Source organism: Tachypleus tridentatus, chromosome 13 (genome assembly GCF_004210375.1).
Source record: "Tachypleus tridentatus isolate NWPU-2018 chromosome 13, ASM421037v1, whole genome shotgun sequence".
NCBI lineage: Eukaryota > Metazoa > Arthropoda > Merostomata > Xiphosura > Limulidae > Tachypleus > Tachypleus tridentatus.
Genome location: NC_134837.1, coordinates 39047186 through 39070030, shown reverse-complemented (window position 1 = coordinate 39070030; position 22845 = coordinate 39047186). Strand labels below are relative to the sequence as shown.

Sequence of the window (22845 nt, the reverse complement as noted above, 5' to 3'; positions counted from 1 at the left end):
TTTAGACAAATTAATAACTAGTTGTTACCTTTATAATGGATAAGTAGCTGAATATCAGTAATGAATGTGATACGTGTAAAAATCTTCCAAGGCCTAAGACTAATAAGAATTCATCATCGTGTACAAGCACTTTGACGCTTGTTTGTTTGTTTTGAATTTCGCGCTAAGCTACTCGAGGGCTATCTGCACTAGCCGTCCCTAATTTAGCAGTGTAAGACTAGAGGGAAGTCAGCTAGTCATCACCACCCACCACCAACTCTTGGGCTACTCTTTTACCAACGAATAGTGGGATTGACCGTAACATTATACACCCCCACGGCTAAAAGGGCGAGCATGTTTGGCGCGACGGGGATGCGAACCCGCGATCCTCGGATTACAAGTCGAGTGCCTTAACCACCTGGTCATTGAAATACTCGGAAATTGGATTTTGTATTTGGGAGGGTTTGGTTTCTAGGTAGCGTTTTAACTTTGCTAGATGCAAACTACTGTTACCCACCACTGTTCCACATTCAACACAAGACCCACTAAATCCATCTTCTTTACCTGTATATGTAAAACCATATTCAATAAAACTTTCATCATACTTTCTTTTCTTTCCTGTTTCGGTATTTCTTGCATCATCCTGCGTCGAAGTGTGGCCCGGCATGGGTTCGAATCCTCGTCGCACTAAACATGATCGCCCTTTCAGCCGTGGGAGCTTTATAATATGATGGTTAATCCCACTATTTGTTGGTAAAAGAGTAGCCCAAGAGTTGGCGGTGGGTGGTGATGACTAGCTGCCTTCTCTCTAGTCTTACACTACTGAATTATGGACGGCTAGCGCAGATAGCCCCTGAGTAGCTTTGCGCGAAATTAAAAAAAGTTCAGAATAAAATTGGAGAGTTATTCAAGACAGTTAAAACTTTAAAGTGTATGAATATTTCATTATGAATAAACAGACAATAATAATAAGAAATTAAAGCGGAATAGTAATTTTTGTAGCAGTAAAAGCTGTTGTTTTTTGTGTTTAAGTTTAAATAGTTGTGCTATTTTAATATACTAAAATTCGGAACAACATTACCGTATGTGTTTGTGAATGAATGGAAGAAAGTGTGGATTGTTAGTTTGATGAATTTTCGTTATTGTTCTGTTTCAGGTTTTTAAATTGTGCTGTAGTCATTGCGGACCGTGGTTAGGAGTTCAAATATTATTTGATTAATTTCAATATTTCCATATATTTTTGAACTAGTTAATGCTTGTTGTAGCATACTGATATAATAACATTAGTATAAATTTTCAGTGCTCTTGAACGTTTTTGTTTTTTTAGCCAAGGCACACCTCATCTGGTGAACTTGTAAGTTTTAACTTGAATTTTTATTTCGAGTAAGACGCACGTGGTGTGAACTAAACCGCAAACGTTAATGCCTAAACTATATTATTATTTAACACAGATCAGGCAATTTTTGTAAATAAAACAAGTTAAAGAATCACAGGCACTTTCTTAGTTTAGGTGCAATAAATGTAACAGATTTAATTATTGCGGCTTGAAGGACAAGAGTAATGAAATTAACCTACAGTTTAACTTTATTTTCAAATGTTACTGTTATAGTATAGTATACATTATGCTATAACTTGTTTTAATTTATAGTAAAAATGTAGTGTGAGATCACCCATTCTAAAGCCAATTGCATCAAATTTATCATGAAAGTTAAAAATATCGATTCAGTTTTAAATATTATCTGAATTAAACTATTTTCTGTTATATCGCTAACGTTTTTAATGAAAAACAAGCCTTTTTCATTAACAGAGAATCCAAATGAAGAAATCAACAAATATTTTTCCAGTTTTGTTGTCATTTCATTTCACTTGATATTTATAGCACATAAACTAATATTAGGTTATACTTTTGTTACTAAATAATATGACATAAAAGCCATTGTTGGTAGATGATGTTACCAAAATGCCTGGTTATTGTAATGTTAGAAATTGTTAATCTGACTTTTACCAATTATTTTTCTATTAATACACTGCAAATTCATTTCATGAATCATCCTAATCTCGATTGGTTCAGAAAAAATTTATTGAAATTTGAGTACTTTGACTGCACTTTGCTGCCTCTATGTTAGTGAAGTTAGATTTTACAAAATCTAGTTCAATTAACTATGAAGTGTGAAATTAGGATATATTCTGGGTTGGGGGTAGCAGTATATATGCAAAAACGGCTCGTTTGGGTTGAGAAAATATTTTCCGTAGAAGAGCGAACAATGTTTCGACCTTCTTCGGTCAGTTTTACTGTGTCGGTATTTGGGTATTGATGTTGTTAAATATCCAGGAGGGTCAGGTACATTTGACCTCTTCTTCTTCGGTCATCGTCAAGTTCAAACATGTATTCAAACATTTAACACCGCCCTCTACATTCCGACTTTCAGTTACACAACCCCTTCCAAACATTTGGTCAGCTTCCGGTCAGTTACCTCTTTCTTTCTTTGTGAACCTGACAATGACCATAAAAAAAAAAAGTCAACCTGACGATGACCGAAGAAGGTCGAAACGTTGTTCGCTATTCTACATAAAATATTTTTTCAACCCAAACAAGCCATTTTTGCATATATATTTCTCTACAGGTGGGTTTTCTCAACATCACTGGGGGTAGCAGCATTTACCCTGGCATTTTTGACAAGCTATAAGATAGTTTGTAAAAATTTATATGGCTGAGAGTTCCATATCTTACAGTTTGTAACACTTCTGTGAAAGCTTGATTTCTCTCTAGTAATTTTTTAATTAGTTGAGCTATAGTACACACTGTGGAATTCCAAATATTGAGTTCTGTGATAACTTTAGAAGAATATCTGGAGTTCATGGTCATTTAACTTATTATGTGCTTTATTCTCCAGTCAATATTATGTGATTTAGTATATGTAAAAATATTAATAGTTGCTGAGCTACACATTCTGATATTTAAATTTTTAGTGCATTTAATAGCACTAGCTAGTATTGTAAATATACTTTTAACATTTTCTTTTTAAAGAGTAAGTGCAAGTATCTGTACCTTTCATAGTTCTTGTAATATTATATTTAAAAGAAATAGCTGCATATTGCATGTTTATTTTATTTTTTGTACATATGACATGTGATCATCTATTAGTCCAGTTTTTGAATAAATTTTGGTATTAACTGAAATGTCAAATTTTTTACTAGTTTTTGCCAAATGTTGATTATTTGTCTGCTGATGTCGGGAGTATATGGTATGAAGCAGTATATGGATTCGTGAGATATATTTACTTTTGTTGGTTGATTTTGCTTTCTGTCTAGGTATGTGCGTATAATGTTTTCTACGGTTTGTGGAGGAAACTTATTAATGTTGATAAAGTATTGTTTTATTTTGTCTAATTCATTGTTAATTTTATCTGGTGGGCATAGTTTTATGGCTGTGTTTATTTGGTTTCTTAGTATGTTAAGTTTTATTTTGTTTCATGTGCTGAGTCCCATTGAATGTATAGTCCAATATGGATGATTTTTTGGTGAATTTCTGTTTTAAATTGTGTGTCAGTTCTTGTAATTTTGAGATTAAGAAAAGATATTTGATTGCTTTCTTCCTGTTCACATGTGAAGTTAATGTTGGAATGTATAGAGTTAATGTGATTGAAAAAATTAAGTGTGTGTTCTGTAGATGTGATTCCTGCAACTGTGTCATCTACATATCTGTACCAGTATAGTGGTGAAAGTAATGCTGTATTAATTGCTTGTGTTTCAACTTGTGTCATGAAAATATTAGCTAGAACTGGTGATATTGGGTTGCCCATGCTTAGGCCATTTGTTTGTATATAGTTGTGGTTGTTGAACATGAAGTTTGTCTTCATCGTGGTGAATTCTATAAGGGTTGCTAATTGGTTGCTGAGAATGTCTATAGATGGGTTAGGGTATAGGATGTAGAGTTCTAAGGCTATCTTGCAAGCTTTAATGGTTAGAACTTCTGTAAAGAGGAATATAACATTAAAACTGGCCATAAAGGTTTTATGATTAAGTTTATTTAGATTAGACTTGAAATTAAAACAGTCTTTGATGAATGAGCTGGCTGATGTTACATATTTGTAGAATGCTTATGCTATGTATTTACCAAGATTGTAAATAAATGATTCATATGTGGACATTATTGGTCGTAGTGGACAATCTGGTTCATGAGGTTTGGGAATGCCGTATATTTGTGGTGTGCATGAGTCTGTTTTACATAGGTAGGAATAAAGTGTTTGTGAAATTGTGTTGTCTTTTTTCATTTTTAGTAGTATTTTGTTTAGTTGCATTTCATATGCATTTGTTAGATTTTTGTGTATTGGTGAATATATGAATACATCCAAAAAATGAACATCCTATCAGACAAATTTAAACCAAAACTATACATTCCTTGGGACTCAGCACGTGAAACAAAAAAACTCTCAACATAATAAGAAACCAAATAAACACAGCCATAAAACTATGCCCACCAGATAAAATTAACAATGAATTAGACAAAATAAAACAATACTTTATCAACATCAATAAATTTCCTCCACAAACCATAGAAAACATTATACGCACACACCTAGACAGAAAGCAAAATCAACCAACAAAATCCAGTTTTGTGCCTGGTTTTTGTAGAAAAATGGAAACCAGATTCAAAGAACATAAAAAAGTCATATTCACGCGTTTTTGAACACTGCAAGTCAAATAAACACAACATAACCATAGAAAACACTCAAATACTAAATAAAAAAACAAACATAAACAAACGCAAAATTAAAGAAGCCTTACTTATACAACAACTTAAACCCAAAATAAACCAATACAAAGAAACACTTTTATACCTGTATTAAAAATAATAAAATAATAATATAAAATTATATATTTAAACATCTAACACCACCATTTACTTTCCGACACTTAGTTACACAACCCCTTTCAAACATGTGGTCAGCTTCCGGTCAGTTACCTCTTTCTTTCTTTGTGAACCTGATGATGACCGAAGAAAGTCGAAACATTGTTCGCTCCTCTATATAAAACATTTTCTCAACCAAAACAAGCCATTTTTACGTATATATTTTTCCTGGTTCTTTCATTTCTTATAGGAACTATCTCAAGATATGGAAGTTGAAGATAATTCCAATATTCAGAGAATTTTTGCTCAATTTAAGAGTGAAGCAGGGGAAACAACGGGAGCTCCATTTGAACTTCCCTTAGATATAACTGTTGAAAAACTCCAGCTTATATGTAATGCATTGTTACAAAAGGTATGCGTTATTAGTTTTCATTATCTAATCATGGTGTACTAAGAAACTAATTTTAATAATATTGTGAATTACCCATTACATTGTAAGTCAGTGTCTAGTTTATATTGGATAGATGTTCTTATATTCAGAAACATAACTGTCAAGTTGTTTGAATGTCAATCTGATTATGAAGTTTAATTTTTAAAACATGAGATTTAGGTATTTACAAACAAAACTGAACTCTTTTTCCTGTCTATGATGTAACTATTTCAAGTGATAATGTGTTTGTTTACATAACTTATGCTTAAATATCCATCATTGAAATATTCTTTGCTCTCTAGGTTTGCCTTAACAATGCTATGTGTTGCATATTTTTTTAATTGAAAAGTAGTAGTTTAATTTTGAATATAGAAGGAATTAAACCTCATATCTGTTTCTTTATGCATATATATATTTTTTAAATGCTAAGGTGGTTTAATAGTTGCATTATAGAATGATGTGTTTGTGTGTGTAGGTACTGCTCTATATGAAACATTGTTAATTTAGTGCTATACACTAAACTTAGAGAAATTCAAATGTTCAACTAAAAAAGAACTAAAGCTTCTCCAAGTGTTTTTACTTAAGTGCATGAGTTTATACTTGTAAACTGTAAAATTTGTTTTCTGTATTTTTGGCTACATGTAAGAATTTAGGTTGCTATAGGTAAAAGAAGTATTTTTCCATCATTGTATCCTAATCAGCAAATTTGATATGTAGATATTATTGACCAACTAGACTCTCTTAGTGTGGATTCTGGTTAGTGGTGAGGGGACCTCCTAGTAAAGGTTCATTTTTTTGTTTGTTTACTTCTGGAATCTGAACATGCACTTGTGTGTTTGCCATACATGGTGCTTATGAAGGAGAAGAAAAGATTCTGGTTGCTCAGAGATCTAACCCAAACACGCCACTTTGGTCTTGAATTCCTGTAGAATGGTGGTGTTGGTGGGCCTCCATCAGGGTTTGTCAGCTGATGCTGTTGAGCTAGAGTTGGTCAACCAAGTACCAGTGTTGGGCATTCTCAAAGGGAATTATGGACATTGTGTGTGATGTTGGTGTTTGAGTGAAGCACTCAAAAACCTCTGGTGCTGGTGCAGCATTCTTGTTTTGCATTGTAGTTCTTCCCCTCATGGAACTCTTTAATGAGTGGGGTTTGTGGGCAATGAATTCTTCTCTATTTTTTATGGATACTCCAATCCTTGAAAAATAAAATACTAAAAAAGAACAAATGAAAATTTAAGTAAACAACCATGCATAGATTACTCTATTACACAGTTACCACCACCATCAGATCCTTCCTTGATAAAGTTGTCTTAATTAGGCTACGCATTGGTCACAGTTTAATAATTCATTTTTTTCATTTATCTGGGACTGATTCACCAATGTGTGATCTTTGTGACACTTGAGTCACTATAGTCATGTAATCTGAGGGTCTTGGCTTCATATCCCTATCACACTAAACATGCTCGATGTTTCAGTCGTGCAAGCATTATAATCCAACTGTTAATCCCACTAATTATTGGTAAAAAGAGGGGCCCAAGAGTTGGCAGTGGGCAGTGTAGACTAGCAGCCTTGTTTCTGGTATTACCCTGCTAAATTAGGGTTGGCTTGTGCTGGTAGCTCTCACGTAGCTTTGTGCGAAATTCAAAACAAATGAACTCTAGGTTTATCCCTGATGTAGGAAAATGTCATTGGAGGTGGTAATACTGCCCAACTTCTTTATGTTTTTAACATTCTATGAGCTATTGGCCTTTTAAATTCTATTTAAATATTTTACCCAAACCTTAGAAATTATTTCAACTCAGTTTATTTTTGCATTTTATAATAATTTTACTTTCACATTTTTTACCAGTTGTTTGGTACAGATCACCGAGCTACTTTGGGCCAATAAATGCCAAACAATGACTCACCCAACCAGCTAAGTAGATTCTAAACTGGTAATGATCAATAAAGGTCAGAAAACAATTCCTTGAAAGATTTTAATAATTCATCTGTAACAAAAAAAATGCTAAGTTATCACCAGTGCAAACTTTATGCTGTCAAATCAGCTTTATTTGCCTACTTTTGAACTTTTTTTTCCAATTCTGTAAGAATGTACCCTAAAAAAACTTTTTAAAATAAAATCTTGACATGCTACCAATATTCATTCAAATAAATTTTTTATTTGTGTACCATAATGTTCTGAGCCATTCACAAAATTGGATTCTACCATTTAAATTTGATGAGTACTTTTATCTTAAGTTAAAATGACATTTATCTTGTGACTTGTTTGTGTCACAAGCATTAGATTAGTTTTATATGGTAAAAATTAAAATGCATTTTTATATGTTCAGTTGAATCCTGTTCTGAAATTCAAAAACACTGAGGAAACTTCAGATGTGTTTGTTGTTTTAAATGTCTGTAAACAAGTGCTTGATTTTTTTTACTTTCACTACTACATTTAAAACCATTTTAGGATGTACTTTGTTTCAATAGAATGAGAACTACTGCCTGTTTGTACATATAAGTTGGTATTAAATGTGTTAAATTTGATTATAAATTTGACTTAATTTATTTTACAGTGTTGAGATTTTATACTTTAATTTGCATATGTAGAATTTCAAACAACCTATAATTTTTCACTTGTTTTTTGCTATAGGAAGAACAGACACCATATCTTTTTTTTGTCAATGAAGTTGAAATAACTGAAGATTTGAAAAAAGCCTTGGAAGGGAAACCTATTGAATCAGAGAAAGTAGTTGAAATTGTATACGCTGCACAAGCTATTTTTCGAGTACAAGCAGTTACAAGATGTACGAGTTCAATTCCAGGTCATGCAGAAGCTGTTATATCTGTTGCTTTTAGTCCAGATGGGAAGTAAGAGAAAAATACAGTGGAATGTTTGTCTGTAATAAATAATTTGTCATAAATGTTTATTTATACATTTTATTTTTATAATAGCCTGACTAATCAATGTTAATATGAGCTTGAAGTATTTCAACAGAACATTTTAAACTAATTTGTAAAAATTGTGCTGAGGCAGCTTGAGCTTATTCATTACTTATATAGCTTAAGGAATAAAAAAGTTTGATGGCAAGACTAGCTAGTCCTTGAAACATGAATCATTACTTATATATCTGAAGGGTAAAAAGTTTAAGGGTAAGACTAGTCCTTAAAACAGGAATCATTACTTATATATCTGAAGGGAAAAAGGTTTAAGGATAAGACTAGTCCTTGAAACCTGAATCATTACTTATATGTCTGTAGGGAAAATGGTTTAAGGGTAAGACTAGTCCTTGAAACATGAATTATGTGTGTTAAGGGTGTTGTCTTGCATCTCACTGGGAGCTTCAGAAATTTAAATATATTAATGCAAAAATTTAGATGGATTCAAAACTTGGTTTAAAAATATTTGTTAGCAAATATTAAAAAAGACTTTTATGAATGTGTGTGTGTGTGTGGTATGCAGAAGGAGTGACATGGTCAACTTTGTTCTGATCAGTGTACAGTTTTGTGAAAAGGCCAATTAAAAACATGGTTTTAAAACCATTTAGTATTTATATATTGTTAAAAGAATTCTTTAATATGTGCACAGTTTAAATTACAAAAGTAAATTTGAATAATGCTGTCACTTATCTCTTAATGATTAAAGAAATATGCAGGTACAAAAATTTAGGTAGGTTGTGTAAACTAAAATGCTGAAGTGGTTTTACACTTAGAATGTGGACTGATCTGTGTGTGTGTGTGTGTGTACATGCACATGTATATATACTTTTGGTTATTATGCAAGAAACTTCAGTGAATCAAAGAAATGCAAGTATGCAATATATACAATCACTTGTTTTTCTTTATATGCTAAAGAAATTCTTTTATAGGTGAACATGTTGAACAGTAAAATAGTTCTATCATAAAGAAAACAATGTATTTTTTAATATTTGTTTTGCAATTGTTTGAAAGTAAACATTAATATGCATCTCATCCAGATTTCTTGCAAGTGGTTCAGGAGATACAACAGTCAGATTTTGGGATATTCACACTGAAACTCCTCATTTTACATGCAAAGGTAGAGAGGTATAACCTTTTTGAATTCCAAAAGTAAGAAATTATTGAATTGAAACTATTCACCAAGACTGAACTTTCTAATACTAAGTTTTGCTTTACATTCATTTCATAACTGAATGAAATTATTTTTTAAATTTGCAGTCTCTTAAACTTTACTATTTTATGTTACTAATCCTATTACATGTTGCTTTTTATTTCGTTTTATTTATCTTTATCTGTAAATCTGACATACAGAAATTACAAGGATGTATTGCTCATTAAAATATCTAGCAAATGATAAAGCACTAAAAATTGCCTTATAATAATAATTTAAAGTTAGAGCTTTTTTTAGCAATGCAACTTTTGTGCTCATCAGTTTGCCTCTTGCATAAAAAGCTTCACTTGAAATTGAATTCTTTACCTTCATTTGTTTCAATGTTATTGTGAAATTCCATTTCTTTATACAAGTAATTTACATGTAGAAGACCCCTTTTCAATGTTAAACACTGTATAATAGGAAAATATTTAAAAATCAGTGCAATCATAATGAAGATCTTGCTAAGTTGAATTAATCAGAAACCGAGGGAGCACAAAAATATTTGAATCATATCAAAAGTGGACAAGAATGTTACAAAGTAGAAGAAATACTGAGAATAAAATACTTTATTATTTCATGGTAAGCATTCACATTGCTTTAGGTCATTGAGTGATAGATTTAGATATGATTGATCAGACCTTAACCAATGAAAGTCATAAAAATGTTAAAGAACATTTATTGCTCTTTCTGCTCAGTGTGTAGGGTGTCATAGATGTTATGAACATATTTAAAATTATTCTCGCAAAGCAAATCTAGGTGAAAAGGAAATGGCCATGAGTCAAAGCAGTTCAAGATATCTTGGGAGTTTTATTAAATTTACTGAAACAAAAGATTGAACTCTACACTTGCATTTATTATAAGATTATGGTTTAGTGGATTTTCTCTTGTTTGAAGTTGTCACCAAAACACAGCAGTTTTTGTAAGATTGACTCATGGTTTTAGGGTTAAAAATTTGAATTTGCAATTTTTCTGAATTTTTATTTGTACACTAGTCACACAAATCTGCTTATTGCAGTGAAGTTCAAAAAATACACTAATTCTGTCTTCCTTAAATTGGTTTGACTCTTTCATTTAATTAAAATTTGGTGAATGAATACATCATTCTTAATACTATAATTTTGTCTTCCTTAAATTTTTTTGGCTCTTTCATCTAATTAAAATTTTGTGAATTAATACATTTTTCTTAATACTGTAATTATGTCTTCCTTAAATTGTTTTGGCTCTTTCATCTAATTAAAAATACATTAATTCTGTCTTCCTTGAATTGGTTTGACTCTTTCATTTAATTAAAATTTGATGAATGAATACATCTATCTTAATACTGTAATTTTGTCTTCCTTAAATTGTTTTGGCTCTTTCATCTAATTAAAATTTGGTGAATGAATACATCTATCTTAATACTGCAAACTTTTCAACCAGTATGAGTTAATATTAGTTTTCATAAGTAATACGTTCTTGATCATTAAAACATAATTTTGAGGTTAATCCTAGAAATAAATCAGGATTTTATTTGAAGGTAATGCTGTTCTTTGAAAGAATGTCTGAATATAGTTGTTTTAGGGGAATACATATGCTGTTGAAAATATAAAGTAATAAAAATTGTAATTTATTTTCAAACATATTGTGCTTGTATGTTAAGAGTAAAAAACATAAAATCCAACACTAGCCTTGATATCAGTAATTATGTTAATGAAACTAGTTAGCTATAACTAATTATAAAGATTGTACGTATTTTTGATGCCAAAAAAGCATCGGATTTTGTGTTTTTTATTTTAATACTAAACATTGATTGTTTTTGTGTTTATCATCTTACTTTATGTAGTTTTAATTTTTTTGATGATATAATGGGGGTCAAGTGAAGTTTATTTTTCTTCAGAACCAAACAGTGAAATAATATCTTTGCACATGTTAAAAGTTATACATGTATCTATTGTGTGTATGAAACTAAACAAGAAATGAGATATTGGATATTGAAGTTGAGCCTCAGATTTTTTTCTTTTTTCTTTACTTAAAGTATAAAAACACTCAAGTTTTAATGATACGTTGAAATTTGTTTTGTTAACAAGTTCTTTCAATTTCATTACATGTAATCTTGTTATTGAATGCATCTTTTGAATCTATCAAGTATGAAACAAAAGGATCATTAAGAATGGTTTTGTAAACTTATTTGTGCATTTTGCTCATGTTTACAAAATTTGCAATTTCAATTTTAGGACACACAAACTGGGTGTTATGCATAGCATGGTCACCTAATGGAAAGAAGCTAGCATCTGCATGTAAGAAAGGCCAAGTAGGTATTATTCATTATAAATAGAAGTTTTCTGTATTTTATTAAAACATACTTTCAGTTCTAAGAAATTAATATGTTTCACCACAATTCATACATTATGACTGAGTTAACCCTTTCACAACAGGCTCAGTGTAATATACACAAGTTTGTATACGTGTTTGCACATGTTAAGTATTTACCCTATAACATTTTTGACCTTCACAAAATTTGGCAGAATTTTACTAAAGATTATGAGTTTTTGTACACAAAAGATGGTAATTTTTAATGAAATATTTTTAGTAAAGATTTGTTTGTTAGAATATTGAGTCTGTTTGGTTGTTAGTACATGTGTGAAGTGATTTCATATTATGATTAAAACATATTCTTCACCCCAGAATTATTTGTGTAATCTCTTAAACCTCCTAAATATATTTCAAACATTTACTTTCAGCAAGACATTATATATTTTTTTATTCCTGTACCCTGTGTATGAGGTCTGTCAAATGACTAACTTTGTAACCATCATAAAAAATATGTTGTTTAAGGCTCATAATGTTATACATAATTTTTTATTATATTGCCCTGCTAGTTGTGCTCCCTTACATTACATAACTTGAATTGATGTGGTGTACGTGAACTTGTGTTACCATATTCAATAATATGAAACTGACCCAGTTTTAGCTGTGTTTTAGTGGACTAGTATTTTGTAATTTGCAGCAACATTTAAGTTATCGTACATCATGCATTATTACTCTTTATAAATCAGCTATGAAACTTATTTTTTGTAAAATATAGAACATTAAATAAAGAAGTAGAACAAACAATTATCTCTTTTAGCTGCAACCTTTGCATTTGGTTGCTGCTGGATATTGGTTGCTAAACCTTTTAAATTTTCACACAGAGAGGATATCGAAGAGCATTTATTTATATTTTTATATAAATATACAGTTTAATAACCAAAAAATAATAAGTATCTATATTGATACAATAGAATTCCACTATAATTTAAGCTCAGTAATTAAACTGTATTTGGGTCTAAAAAAGCTATGAAACTTCAAGTAAACTAAAGACAACTGTCTTTTTGAAATCTTGGGTTGAAAGAAAGTGGTATCCTTTTCTCAGACTAAAATGGCCGAGAAAGCCACTAGAGGGATGTTCTGAGCTACTGATCTGTTGTTCCAATGTTGTATATTGTGGTCAGAGTATATAAAGAACCGTTTATAACTCGTGATGAGCAGAAAACCCACTTGTAGAGAAAATTATGTATTTAAAAACGACTGGTATGGGTAGAGAAAGCACGAGTGAAGGAGCAAACAACGTTTTGACCTTCTTCGGCCATCATCAGGCTCACAACGACGATAACCGTGGAAGGTTGAAATGTTGTTTGTTCCTCTACCAATACCAGCTGTTTTTAAATTTATAACCGTGGAAAGAGATGAACAGAGCCACTGTACTTGATTTAGTACATAAGCCATATCTAAGCAAAATAAAGCAATAAGGTTTTTATTTTATATTCTAGCTTATCAGTATTAGTAACATGAGTTCCTAATTTATACAAAACTATAGACTTATCATTTTGATATCATAAACATCTAATTTTAAACAGTGCTGCATTCAACATATCTCGATTCACTAAAATCTGTATTTAGGTGGGTCATTTTAATATTTAGTTTTACATTAAGAAATTAACTTGTATATAATATTAAAGTTTGAATTATAATTTACAGTTTGATTCCAAACTTGTTATAAATTTACAATTTGACCTATAACTTGTTTTGAGAGGGTTAATCAGGCCGTACATGGTATTTCAACTTCAAGAATCCCTCATCCATTATTTTCTTAACTTTATCTACATGACCATCCTTTTTTTGTGTATGTCACAAGGTTTTAATGAGTTGCATTCAAAATTTAACTACCTTTTTATCAAGGTAGACAAATAAATATAACATAGAAAAATAGCTAATTATCCATACTTCAATGTTTATAAGTTTTAAGTTCTCAAATTTATAAGGCAATATTTTAAATATCTTTAGTTTTTCAAAGTAGGGAAATTGTGACATTTTCTCTCTAGGCATTCCCATTTCAGTAATTTACCACACCATCAAGAGGTATGATGTATAACACAAATTGCTCATTGTAATGTCATTTATCAGGCAAAGCATAATTTTTATGGTCTTTGATCTTATTTGGTTACAGAACCATCAAATAAAAAATTATAAACCTTTTGTCATGCCCACTTGTTACACCCTTTCTCTCAGGATATCCAGTACTTCTCTCTCATTCTTATTACTATATTATAACCAATAGAAAGTCAGGGTTTTACTTTGTCAAATAATATGTTACACTACATTGTTTGCTGTGCAGAGTATTGCCCATTTGACTTTCAGTTAAGCTTCACTTTCTTGTTATGTAGTTGAGAAGCCAGGCAAATTGTGTTATGGGACATATTCTGCTTTTGCTTATTATTATTTTGTATTCTTTGGAGCATTGTTTAATTAAATAAAAAATATTTAATGCAGTAGTACCATTAGTATAAAAGTATGGTTTATATGGCATCAACACTTGACAACAACAAAAAAACTTGGGTGAGTGCTTTATTTTTGTTTTTCATGTGTATTCTTTGTTTATTATTATGAACTAATTAAATTATAAAAATAGGAATTTTTTTTAGATTATTTAAGGTTAAATTATAGTACTGTGAAAATATGTTGGAACAAGAGAATACATTTTAATTTTTTCCCTTTTATGGGGACAATTCTTCCATGCCATTACAGAATGTAAATTTCAAAACAATGATAATGGTTCATGGAACACTATTGATAACTGAATGAGCCAGGGTGAGAATAATTATAATTCTTTAGAATTCCCATATACTTGTACCAAGGAGATGTCGTAAGGGTTCTTGAGTGAACAGTGATCAAGTTTAAGTTCTGAAATAACTGTCCTGGTACCCCATGCCGTGTCTTAACCATACAGAAAGAAAGCAAAGAGTTAGTGTATAGAACCAATTTATGCTAGAAGAAATCAATCTAATGACACTCCACAAATAAACCTTGATAAAAACAGTGTTTAATGCTATACGAGGGCTGTTCAAAAAATACGTGGACTGTTTGAATTGCGTGGCTCCAGTTGGTTCCAGGGAAATACGCTTGGTGTCGCTAGGTTTGCACAGATCAGGTGATTACGACGCCATTTCTCGATTGCAGATATCTTCATTTGTGTATTAGCTACGCGGTTTTAAGTGTAGTGCGATTTTTTCGTTTGGCAGATTTCAGAATGAATGACCTGAAGGAGCAACGACTTGCTGTGAAATTTTGTGTTAAACTTGGAAAATCTGTGACTGAAACTTTTGCTATGCTTAACACGGCTTATGGTGATGTTGCTATGAAGCGTACGGCATGTTTCAAGTGGCATAAACATTTTAAGGATGGTCGACAGTCCATTGAAGATGATGAGCGTCCTGGACGTCCTTCCACGTCAACTGACAACTCACACGTCGACAAAATCAACACCCTGGTGTGGGCAAATCGACGTCTGACTGTCAGGGAGCTTGCTGAAGAGTGTGGGATATCAGTTAGATCTTGTTACGAGATTTTGACTGAAAAATTGAAGATGCACCGCGTTGCTGCGAAATTTGTGCCTCAGAACTCGTGAGTTTATGGTCAAACACTCGATCACTGTTCTTCCCCCCCCCTACTCACCTGACCTTGCTCCTTGTGATTTTTTCTTGTTCCCCAAACTCAAAAGACCCTTGAAAGGAAGAAGATTTGAGACGATTCCCGAGATTAAAGCAAATGCGACAAAGGAGCTGGAGGACATTACAAAAGAAGCGTACCAGGACTGTTTCAACAAATGGAAACACCGTTGGGATAAATGTGTGCGTTTGGGAGGAGAGTACTTTGAAGGGGTCCCAGACCTGTAACTTCTAAATAAAGTACATTTTGTTTTATGACGTCAGTCCGCATATTTTTCGAACAGACCTCGTATATTAAGTTTTGTTCTCATGCCACGGTCCAAAAAAGTGTAGATAATTGTAAGTAGAGCAGAGAGTTTGCATAAAAGCTTTACACGATGTTGGTTGGACTCTCCAACACACTGTTGCAGATTTGAAAAAAAAACAAACAAACTCTGTGAAACACATCCCAGATCATGATATCAAGATAAGTAAATTTGAAAATAGGAAAGGAAGAGGCAGAACACATAAACTTAATGATACTGTTTTTAAGTATCTTCATTTATGCAGTCTTTGGGACAGAAAGAAGACTGCCACCGTTCTCAAGCATGAGATAAACAACCGTGTACCAAATGATAGAAAAGTGTTCAGGTGTACATTATAAAGAAGATTCAATACAAATGGAATATTTAATCATGTAGCAGTTAAAAAATCTTTACTTTGATCTCCAAGTATTGTAGAGAGACTAAAATTTACTGAAAAGTGCAAAAACTATACTGTTGATGATTTGAAAAGGGTATTATGGACCGTTCATTTCAAATTTGAAATATTTGGTTCAAAACGTCTTAGATTTGTACATCCATCAGAAGAAAGGTGAAAGATATTTACCTGTTATCATGTACCATGAAGCATGGGGGAGGCAGTATGTAGGTTTTGGGTTGTTTTTCTGCTGAGATGACAGGAGATGTTTGCAAAATAAATGGAATAATGGACCAGTGCAAGTACCATTAGATATTGATCCTTCGTGATATACCCAATGGTTTGTGACTTTATGGTAAAAGTTCTACTACCAAGAAGATAATGACCCCAAACACTCATTCAACCTATGCAGAAATTACTTAATCAAGAAAGAAGTTGTTAGAATCATTTAAATGATGTAGTGGTCCTAACAGAACAGTTATCTCAACCCAATTCAGCAGATTTGGGATTTGATAGATCAAAAACTTGATAAATCCAAAGATACTTCCAAAGTTTAATATTATGGAAGTGTATTAGAGACATATGAAGTATGATCAGAAAGGACACTTTGATTGATTAACCCTTTTGCAATGACATTATTATATATTATAGTATTATATACAAGTTAGTCCTAATTTAAAAGTAAATATGAAAAAACATTAAGTATAGATTTTAGTAAGTCACATGGTATGTTGAATGCAGCACTGTTTAATATTAGATGTTTATGATGTCAAAATACTTAGTCTTTAGTTCTGTACAAATTAGGAACTGAAGTTACTGATATTGATAAGCTAGAATATAAAATAAGAACCTCATAATCTTTTTATTTTGTTGGGGTATGACTTGTGTACTTGATCAAACACAGTGGTCCCATTCCACTCTTTCTATTTTTGAAATAGTCTCTTATATACTTTTGCTACATTTTGTGATATGTGAATACCAATCAATAGCTTAGAATGTACCCAGATTGGTTTTCTCAGCCATTTTAATCTGTGAAAAGGCTACCACATTGTTTTGATTGAAGTACACAAGGAGGTTGGTTGTGTCTTTAGTCTGCTGGAAGTTTCATATTTTTGAAAATCTAAATACATCTTAAGTACTAAGCTTAATAAATTATAGTAGAATTCTGGGGTATCAATATAGATATTTACTATTTTTGTGGTTATTTAAATGTACATATAAAACCTAAAATAAATTTGTTTGATATCCTCCAATGTGAAATTTTAAAAGACTTAGCAAACTATGTCCGGCAGCAACCAAGTGCAAAGATGTTAGTGAGAAGAGACTAGAAGGTCAATATAATAAAAGAATAATAAATATATATGTAAATATATAGCATTGAGACTTAAGCTATTTAGACTAAACATTTGTATTTTTATATTATAATATGTAGGCATTCTAGCACAAACAAAGAATAATTTATATTTATTTTCTAATTTTTTTAAGATGGCTATGAGCATGGTTAAATGACAGACTGCACCTACATATAGTATTGAAAATAACATAAAATATATAGTGTTAGTGAAAAACATTTGAAATGTATTTAGGATGTTTTATAGATTACACAGATCACTTTGCAATCAGACTAGTAACAAAACACTTTTTCACAAACAAATCATTAGTAAAAATATTTCATTAAAAAAAATTGATTTTTTGTATACAAACTACTTGTAATCTTTACTAGGTCTACCAAATTTTGTGAAGATACACATGCTGTGTCAAAAGTTATGGTGCAAATATATAATGTGTACAGATGTGGAGATAAACTCATATTATACCTAGCTCACTGTGAAAGGGTTAAATATGTTGCAGCAATGTCTAAAAGACTATGTAGTTGTTAAAGAGAAGGGGGGACCACATGAATATTAACTGTTTGCTGAACCCAAGAACCTCCACTGAGTTTTTGTTGTATTAAGAATAATAACATTTTGAGGTTTCACCTGTGATTAACCTTCCATTGTACTTTGTAACTAACCTGAAATCTAATTTCGACTTTGTTCTAACACTTTTGCACATTATTGTAAGTAAAATAGATAATAATAAGAGAAGAAAAATTTTCACAAGGTATTCTCATGGTTAGCTCTTGAGTAGTGTAATTCATAAAGTGAGCTGCATGTTTGCCAAATGATTTACAACTTATAATGGTATGAAAAATCATTAGACACAGTTTAAAGGGTAATAAAATAATGAAATTTAGGTATAAATAGTTGTATGCTGTTATTATTTTAAGGCTACTTAAGGATAAACATGTAGTTTCGTTAACCTCTTGAAGCTATCCTAGAAAGAAAAGGTTAATTTGTTTGTGCATGTGGTTACGAGGTTGGTCAAACTGACCAACTTTGTATAGAGTTGTGATACAGACAAAATGGATCAAAATATAAAACGTTACCAGAAAAGAATAATAATAAATTGTTTGGGAAGTATCAGAGTTTACACAAATGAAACCTGAATTTTTTTGAAATGAAGAAAATATTTTTAATCATAATTTTGAAATTGCTTTGTGCTCAGAAAAAAAAAGAGATTGTGTGTGTGGACAAATCTTTAGTAAAATTACTTCATTAAAAAATTTATTTTTTTGTCTGCCATATTTTGTGAATATACATGTACTGTAATAAAAATTATAGCATGGGAACTGTAAACTATATGAAGTACAAAGCAGTTATAAGGTCAGTCAATTTGAATGGCCTTGTGAAAGAGTTAACCCTCTTGCAAATTTTACTGAATATGCACTAATGTATGATAAATTCAGTGGTATTCATCAAACCAAAAACCTGTAAATCACTGAAGTGAATACAATGATTTTTTTCTTTTGGTTGATAGAGAGTTGTCTTACTAAACTTGTCTGAGTATGTCTGTAGAGATCCTCACAGTATTTGTAATAATTAGGAACTGTAAGGACAGTAATCATTTTAATAGCTTTTAGCTTTTGTTTGAATCTACAGACCTTTAGTTTATTCCCCCAGATTATTATATGGGATCCTAATACTGGGAAACAAATTGGTAGAACTTTGACAGGCCATAAACAGTGGATAACTTGTATCTCATGGGAGCCTTTACACAAGTAAGTTTATCCATCATTACAATTGTCTCAGTATTTAGATTTTTAAACTCATTGTGCATTACATGATGTTACCTTGTTAACAGCTAAATTTTTCTAATTATCAAACTTCCATTGCATAAAACAGTTATATAACTGGTAAATATGTCTTAAAGGTTGATTTGGTTACTAGTAAATGATTGTACTTGTTCTATGATAAACCACAGAAGGAAATTAGTCTGACCTTTAAGTTGGTGGATGTATTGTCAGTTTCTAGGAGCTTTTCATCTTTAGTGGACAGGCAAAGAATATTAGCCATGTTGTTAATATCAGCATTGTATTTTTTGCAAGGTGTGTGTTGAAATTTATTGGAGTTAAAATTTTAAGAACTTATACATACCCGTTGCAACTGATTTTTGTGTAATGCTGATTCAGTAAACATGTATGTATCAAAATAAAAATTCACAAGATACAGTGTGAATTATGAAATAATTTCCTCCTCAAAGTTGGAATTATACTAGTATGAAAAATATTTTAAAAATTCATATATTAAATGCCAAGAAATTATAATTATTTTCCTCTCTCATATTTTATAAAGCTATTGTTAGTAAAACAGAAACTGTTTTCAGCTTTTTACTGTTTAAACATTGTTGCTGAATAGAAACTTTCTTCAGTTTGAGGTTGAATATAGTCTTTTTTCTCATTTACATGTTAATTTTTTTCTTAATACTTTTCAAATTTTTATGTAGCTTACTTTTCTGAAAACAGTTTAATTAAATTGAAAGAAAATTCTTAACAAACTTGTTCATTATTGTAATTAATGAATTTTTTGTGAATGATAAATTTAAACAATTTCAATAAAGTAATAGAATTATTGCTCTTTCCTGTTACTTATTAGGAATGGTGAATGCCGACGTTTGGCCAGCTCTTCTAAAGACACAACCATAAGGATTTGGGATACAATCTTTGGCCAGACTCTCTTTACTCTGAGTGGCCATACCCAGAGTGTCACATGCATCAAATGGGGTGGAGTGGGTCTTTTATACACTTCATCTCAAGATCGCACTGTGAAAGTGTGGCGAGAAGATGTAAGTTTAGAAATTAATTTTGGCCAAATATCTATGTTTGATGTTGCTTAGAAAGATTATTTTCAAGATTTGTTGGCCTGAAAAATAGAATTGTTTTTGTTCTTATCTTTCTTTTTGTTTTGTGCATGGTTTAACAGAAATTAGTTATAGGACTTTATGTCAGTGTGTTTTTCTCTGATTTATTTAGCAGTAATTTGATAGCAAAGAAGTACTTTATATTTAAAGAGGGCTGTAAAATTATTTTCCAATTATAAAAATAATTTCACATGCAGATATAAGTTTGAACTGAGAAAATCATAATACTTCCTAATCCCTTTAATATAACAATGTTTTGGGACAACATGGGAGTTATTAGTCCATTTTGGCTATTCAATCCTTTAAACTAAAATAAAACTATTAATAAATACATTATTAAAAAAAAACAAATTTAGAACCAGACATTGTCATTCATATACTTAATTAGCTTTCTTTTAAACTCTCTTCAATTTACTGCCACCACAACATTTGAAGCCAACCCATTCCAAAGACCAACAACCCTATTACAAAAATAAAACTTAGCTGAAGATAACTACTATTCTGTTAGAATATATTTTTGTGTCTCCTAGTCCTACTATTCTTACTGTTAAGTATGAAAAAAATGGTGCATAAACACTTTAAATTCACTTTACAATCTTAAATGTGTCAATTGAATCCCTTCTGACCCTTCTATTTTCAAAAGAAAAGAGTTTGAAAGATTTCAACCTCTTCTTATATGACAACCCTTCCATCCCAAGCACCATTCTAGTAACCCTTCTCTGAAGCCTGTCCAACAATTCAAAGTCTTTACTAAAGTAAGGAGTGCAAGACTGAACACAATATTCCAAATGTGGCCTGTATAATGAAGTTATAACCCCTTTAAACTTGTATTCAGTATTTCCATAGATACCTCAAATCATATTTGCCCTACCTGTAGCAACAACATGCTGCTTGAATGATTGAAGAGACTGATCAACTATTGCACCAAGACCCCTTTCTTTCATGATGATGTTGAGATTATTTCCATCCAAATTATACTTCTAATTTAAATTATGATGACCAACATGGAGTATCTTGCATTTATTATGATTAAAACCTATTTGTCCAACTCACTAAATGATCTAAGTCCTTCTGTAAATCAGCAAGATCCTGTCTCAGCTAGCACCACCCAAGACCTAAATCTGCAAGTTTAAGTAATTTACTGACCCTTTTTCATCTGTGACATTAATCAAGTTTGAACTCCATTTGTAGCAACCCTCTGTTTCCTTCCATCCAGCCACTCTTCTATCCAATTTTTTAGCTTATTCCTCACACCTACAGAGATAATTATTTTTACAAGCCTTTTTTGTGTCACTTAGTCAAATGCTTTCTGAAAATCCACATGCACCAAATCTACATCCATACCTTCATCTACATAAGCAGTAATCTTTGCAAAAGAATGTCAAAAATTTGTAAGGCAAGATTTTCCCTTGGTGAAACCATGTTAACTATCCAATAATATTCTAAACTTTGTTAAATGATCTTGCAAAACCTCTTTTAATAAACTTTCTAAGACTTTCTACAACTGATCTAAAATTTATGAGTCTGTAATAATTACTGGGACAATATTTGTCACCTCTCCTCAAAAGGAGTTACATTATCTAAATTCCAGTATGCTGGTACCTGACCACTATTTGAGGACTAAAAGAAATATTAGCAAGTGGCTTGCATATCCAATCTTTAACCTCCTTCAAATCCCTTGGGAAAGTATTATCTTTAAACTACCAAGGGTTTATTAATCAGCTCAGAATTAATGCAGTCAATCTTTTCAATCTTATGTCCAGCTGTCGACTGTTCAAGATGTGAAATACTGCTTAAATCTTTGTTAGTAAAAACTGAAGGAAGAGCAAAGTCTAATAACCCAGCCATCTTATAATAACTGGATACAAGCCTTCCTTTGTCATCACCCAAGGGTTCTACCTCCATCCTAACATTTTGTTTACCCTTAATGTATTTAAAGAAACCCTTATTGTTAATTTTCACATTTTTACTCAACCTTTTCTCATATGTTCTTTTTGATGCCCTAATATCCTGTTTCACAAACTCTCTTGGTCTTCTAAACCTGTTGTGATACGAATCAATTTATATTGCTTAAATTTATTATATTTTTTCTTTGTCTTTGTTTCTTGTATTCTTTGTGAGCCAGCCTGGTTTTTACTTACAGCTGTCCTTTTTTTCTGTCTATCAGAAATATGTTTACCTTTAATATTTAAAAGTTTATCTTTAACAGTTTTCCCACATGTGATCAGTGTCTTCAGACAACTCAGCTGCCCAATTCACAACAGATTATTCTTCTCACATCTCTTCAAAATTTGTTTTTTTTTAAGATTTGTAATTAAAATATCATTATTCCTTATCTCCACAAGAAGCAAAACATTGAACCTAATAGAGCAATGATTACTCACACCCAGTTATTCCCTATTTTCCACTGTCTTAATCACTTCTATATTTGAAGAAAACAATAAATGTAAAATATCATTATTTCTAATAGGTTCCTTGACTAATTGGTGAAGGAAACCATTTTGAATGGTTTCCAAAAACTTTTCCCTCATGGTTTGTTTCTAGCATTTTCATATATATGCCTGAAATTAAAGTCACTCATAATTACGAC

General features: G+C 31.3%; 1 protein-coding gene across 1 annotated transcript in view; it reads left to right on the top strand.

Moving 5' to 3' along the window:
• Positions 1-1147: 1147 nt before the first annotated feature.
• Positions 1148-22845, top strand: part of Nle (notchless protein homolog 1) — a 30131-nt gene continuing 8433 nt past the window's right edge. Inside the window, exons 1-7 of the mRNA XM_076478206.1 lie at positions 1148-1333; positions 5082-5243; positions 7897-8114; positions 9221-9300; positions 11589-11665; positions 19019-19116; positions 19991-20180. Of these exons, the coding sequence (XP_076334321.1) occupies positions 5097-5243; positions 7897-8114; positions 9221-9300; positions 11589-11665; positions 19019-19116; positions 19991-20180 (810 nt within the window). The 5' untranslated portion in view covers positions 1148-1333; positions 5082-5096. The remainder of the gene's footprint in view (positions 1334-5081; positions 5244-7896; positions 8115-9220; positions 9301-11588; positions 11666-19018; positions 19117-19990; positions 20181-22845) is intronic.